The 5,809-nt window shown below is 31.2% G+C and overlaps 1 protein-coding gene across 1 annotated transcript; it reads left to right on the plus strand.

Moving 5' to 3' along the window:
* Positions 1 to 5,084: 5,084 nt before the first annotated feature.
* Positions 5,085 to 5,594, plus strand: LOC138882717 (uncharacterized). The gene has a single exon (XM_070163337.1). It carries the CDS (start codon positions 5,085 to 5,087, stop codon positions 5,592 to 5,594), a length of 510 nt encoding a protein of 169 aa, XP_070019438.1.
* Positions 5,595 to 5,809: the final 215 nt, after the last annotated feature.

Below are 5,809 nucleotides of genomic sequence, written 5' to 3' on the forward strand. Positions count from 1 at the left end.
GATGAGTATGCATGGAGGTATTTATAGTGTTGAAATAGTAGATTTATATCTTAGTTTATTTAGCAAAAAAAAAAAAAAAGTTTCAGTCTCAGTCCTTGCACTGCTGGTATTTTTGGTTGTTTTTTTTTTTTTGTTTTTTTTATAGTTTAATCGTCTGGTATTTAAAATTCATTAATTCAATTAGTTTTTTTTTTTTGGTTTCCCATCCGGTGTCCGCATTGGAGTCCAACTATAGATTTGCGCTTGGTAGGGACACTAAGGAAAGTAATAAATTGCTCCCTATTGGAAGGTTAGTTCTCTATTCTCAAAGCTCAAATTCGAGGTCTATAGCTAAAAATATAGAGATTAATCATCCTACCACACACCTTCATGATGATATATGAATGTATGATATAATATGTATGAATATTTGAGAAATTACTAATTTTTTTAATATATATTAGTCTTGAACGTATAATTTTAAAAGTGCAAATAGATTGAATAGTTAAAACCTTAAACATTGAATCCATTAAGTTTAAATTCTTGGATCTGTCTTTATATTCTAATTGTTTTCCGAGGGTTTCAAAAGATAATAAGGAAAATAAAGGGAAAAATGCATCAAATTAAGTTACTAAGATTATTATGATCATCTTTTTATATTTTGCTAACTCCGCTACCAATATGGCTAATTAAATTAATCTTTTTTTACCTGTGGATGAATGTCAAGTGTTTTAAGAATGAAGAGAAAGACCAAAATCAAAATTAAACCGTTACTGAGTAATTAATTATTGGACTAAAAGGGCAAAAATAGAGCAATATGAAAAATGAAAATCCATATAGCCGTTCCAACTTGCTTGAGGTTGAGGCACTACAATTGTTATACTGAAAAATTAACCAAAGGTAAAAAAAATCCTACTTTTGACACTTCGGTGTTTTTTTCCCGGTTTTTTCCCACCAGAAGTTCAATAACAATATTATTGGAGTCTAACTATGTTCGGATTCTTGTTGGAAAGTCCAATATTGGGAATAAAACTTTCTAACAAAAGCGATTCCGTACTCAGTATTTGAACCCGAGATCTCTAGATCACTTTGGTGCTAACATGCATAATAATACTACACAATATGGAGAAATTTTAAGCACCCATGTGTCCATTATGTTATGATCTTTGGCTCTATGCAAAAAACACAGCCAAGAATTTGGAGGTTTGTGTTAAAGCTAAGAATACAGCAAGTTGGGTTCTGAATTTCTTGGTCTGTTAATAATCAGATTCAAGAACAATGATGGTTGGTTTTTTTTTGTACAGCTAATTAATTATAATACATAAATTCTAAAAAACCAGTGGGCTATTTATCTAGTACACAAAAAATTGTTCGTTGTCTACCTTATATTGGTAATTGAGGGTCCTATTTGCAAGAAAATATCTTTTTATTCGATCAGCAGTGATTCGTTTCTTTTTGGATTGTACCTAAAAGATGTTTCTTTTAGTTATAATTCAATTCTTCTTTCTTTTCGTGAGAAATGGAATTTTTGTTCAATCTGAAAGTTACTCGTTGCACTTCCTAGGTTTTACACATGATCGCATGTGTGCACCATTATGATTCAGCACCTAACTTTTACACACTGTGTCCAATATTCGCATTTGAAAATTTGAGTCACTTAAGGAGGGGAAATGCTCCCGATCAAGATTTTTTTTTCATTCTCGGGGCTCAAATTTGAGGTCGCTGGTTAAAAGCGAAGAGATCATATTCATCTTACCACAATCCTTGGTGATAATTTAAAGGGTGATATTTGTATAAGTTGGTCATATTTTTGGGATATAACAATAATATTTTCTTGTTTTCTGATATTTAATATAAGTAAAAAAAATATGAGAATTCGACTCAAAAGACTGACATATTAATTGAGAGTAGGGGTATCCAAAGGAAACCGACAAATCGCACCAAATTGATAATCCGAGTCAAACCGAAGAAAAAAATCCGACTATGGTTTGGTGTTACAAAAAAACCCCGACCATAATTGGTTTGGTTTGGTTTTAACTAAAAAAAGTCAAACCGAAACCAAACCAACCCAACATTACATGTATACAAGTTTTAAAAATATTTTATACATAAAGTAATTATTGTAATGTAATTTATAAATATAATTTAAACGCTTTAATAGTTCTCTTTTTTAATGTATTATTTCAAGCTTGGACTTTGAACTTTTGAATGATCAAATATGTTTTATAGCCCATAAAAGTTAGTAACTCAAATAAAGTTCAAAGCAAAATCAAGTCAATACTAATGCTAACAAAAAGAATTTAATCCAATATTAGAAATGACAATAGTATTGGATATTTATTTTTTTAGTTTCATAATGATTTAGATAGTGAAAATGCATAACTCACTTTTAATATTATTTAGTCATGTAATTAATATTTAGTACTTATTAGTCGTACTTATTCTAACATTACTTTTAGATTATGTTTATTTTTATTATGGCTTATTAATTAGCAATATTTATCTTATGCGATTTGTTGAGTATTTTAGTGTAATTATGACTCATCTCATATTATTTTGTATTATTTTATTGGATAACATCTTATATAGTTTTATCATACTAGGACCTAAGAAATATTAGAGCAAAAATTATAAATTTTATGTTACGAAGATTTTGTCGGAAAAAACGAAAAAGCAGAGAAAACCAAAAAATTCGAGAAAACCCGTGATTGAAAAACCCGACTTTTGTTGGTTTTGTTTGATTTGGTAATTGAAAAATCTGAGACAATTGGTTTGATTTGGTAATTGAAAAATCCGAACCAACCTGGTCTATGCACACCCCTGCTTGGGAGAATGACTCAACCTATAAACCTTACAAATACTCTTAACAATAGAGGGATTTAATTGGTTCACAACAAAATAATATTTTTCTGTTGATCATTAAGTAAGAAATTATCTCAATGCAAGGTTGATAACTCAAATCAATATTAAACTTGTTTAAGGCTCGGCAGCAAAAATATATGATAAGTTCTTTTTGAATTCGTCTTATTTTCTTGTCCTTTTCTTAGTCAAGCGAGACGAAAAATCTGGTGTATAAAGTGGTATCTTTATGTTCTTGAAATATTAATGCTAATAAATTAAGTACTCATAAATAAAAATAATAATTTTTTTTATCATTTTCACTGATTAGCTTATCCTGTTTAATCGGTCCCGATAATATTAATGTAGGACCGGTACAAGAAAGAGAGCATATTTCATGACAACCTAGGCACCAATTATATTCAGTACTATTGTGACATATATAGTATCTCTTTACCACACAGTGAAAGATGTGTACATTTCAAGAGAATATAGATACAGTTACTGTACTTTTCTTTTATGGTTTTGCCTTTTATCTCATTTGAAGAGTGTATTGATCAAATTTTGACTATAATTTTTCGTTTTTTGGTTTTCTATCCGCCCTAAATCCAGATTAATTTCGATTTATGTCTAAAATTTCCACTTTGGACAATAAAAAATTTCACTTTGGAAAATAAAGTACTTCATATAATAATAACTTTATTTTTCGGACTCAAATCTTATACTTCTGATTAAGGATATAAGGGTATTTGTCACCCCACACAACTTTGACGGTAAAAGTTATAGTTAGAAAATATAGCTTTGGTCCTAATACATATATCCATAAGAGGTGCTAGCTAATAAACCTGCCAATTAGTTAGTTTAACCCTAAACTCTAATGATATCCTATATATACACTATTATAGATATTGAAAAGAGACGCTTTTCATAATACCAAAACAGTTAGGGTTTAGTAATGATGTTCCTTTAATCTGCATTAAGCTAGGCTATAGAAATAAGGGAATTTATCCGTCTTATGAGGACTCACAACAACCAATAATTTGAGTCGTGGTTGTTACAGATGATTCGCTTCCACTATAAACAAAATTCGTAAGTCTCCGAACTAGTTTTTAATACAGTTATGTTAAAGTTTGAAAAAGTACCACACTTTTTGTATTATAGTAGTACTTATTGCTAGTATAGACGACAAATAGTGTAATTTTGGCAGGTGACCTGTGAGCTGCTGCAAAAGTATTCACAAGTTCTCGCAGTTTAAAAAAAATTATACTGAAAAACAATATCAATATACGGTTGAAACTTCTCTATAACAGTCTTATTTGTTCTAGACCTTTTTAGTTGTTATAGCAAAATTAATGTTGTTATATAGAACATATATTATATCATAACATGAAAATTGATTTCAAAAGAAACTTTGACTTTTATGAGTACAACACATTAATGAGGCTATGCATACTTTTTTTTAATAAACGATATAATATAAATTAATATGCATCATAATACAGGATTTTCGTGGACCAATAATTCATGCAAAATAGACTCATAAACTAAAGAAGTAGACCTATTTACAGCTTGTTTGAATGGTTGTTCCCTTTGTATTGTATCGTATTGTTACTTTAAATATAATGTTTGTTTTGATTGTTACTTAAATTTTACTGTATCATATCATTAAATCATCATTACTGTTAAGAACTAATTATTTGTATTGATCGGTTAGTTAGGAGTTAGTGGAGTCGCTAGTTAGTTAGAAATGACAGTTGTACCAATCAGCTAAGTAGTTAGCAAGTTAGTTAGTGGCTAGCCGACTTTGTTTTAGCTTAGTTGTACAATTGTATATAGTGGAGGTTCCACTCATTTTTCTTTTCTCAATTAATTCAATTCGAAGTTATGGAATCTTCTCTCATCTTCTTCCTCTCTCTCTTTGTGCTCTCATGGCGTGAAGATCACAGTTGCACTACCATTGAAGCTCAACTTCAAGTTGCAGCAAAGCTTCAGATACTGTTCTATTGGCTAATTCTGATATGGTATCAGAGCAAGGAGCATCAATTTTGGACTCGCTTCACAAAGTTTGCTAGTTCTACTTCTGCTACTGACTATTCGAACTAGATCGCGCACATGCAAATTCATTTCTCCATTGATTTCGAGTTGTAGTTCTGAGGACAGGTTATGTTCTTACTTCTGATCTGTAATTGTTTGAGAATTGTTGCTAAATTCCTAATCACCATATTTTCTAGCCCTCAAATCGCTTAGAAATTTTCTGGATCATAAAGATGAGTACTGGTGAGGATGATAATCAATCAACACCGACTGTGACTGAGTCTCTTAACCAGTCAGGTGTTGATACTAGTAGTCCTTTATATATGCATCCATTCGATAATCCTGGGGCAGCTCTAGTTCCTGCTCCATTTGATGGTTTTGGTTATCGATCATGGAGAAGAGGTGTGATGCGAGCATTATCTGTGAAGAATACATTGGGATTTATCAATGGAGAGTGCAAAAGACCAGATCCAGATTCATCAAAATTCCGCCTATGGGAAAGGTGTGATGATATGGTCACATCGTGGATCCTGAACTCCTTTACCAAGGAAATTGCAGATAGTATTGAATATGTAGCTGATGCATTCGAATTGTGGAGAGAACTTGAGGATCGGTATGACCAAACAAATGGGACAAAATTGTACCAAATTCAGAAAGAGATCAATGATCTATCTCAAGGATCCCTTGATATCACTAGTTATTACACAAAAATGAAAAATTATGAGAGGAACTTAATACCTTGATTGCCAAATCTCATTGCACTTGCAATTGCTCATGTGGAGCTAAGGAAAGTATGCATAAGGTTGAACAAGATATGAGACTGATACAATTCCTTATGGGATTGAGACATACACTGTTGTTCGAGGCAGCATATTGATGATGAATCATCTTCCCTCAATTGCTCAAGCATTTTCTTTGTTGATCCAAGAGGAAAGGAAGAGAGAAATTAAACCAAGTG

This window comes from Nicotiana sylvestris, chromosome 12 (assembly GCF_000393655.2).
Source record: "Nicotiana sylvestris chromosome 12, ASM39365v2, whole genome shotgun sequence".
NCBI lineage: Eukaryota > Viridiplantae > Streptophyta > Magnoliopsida > Solanales > Solanaceae > Nicotiana > Nicotiana sylvestris.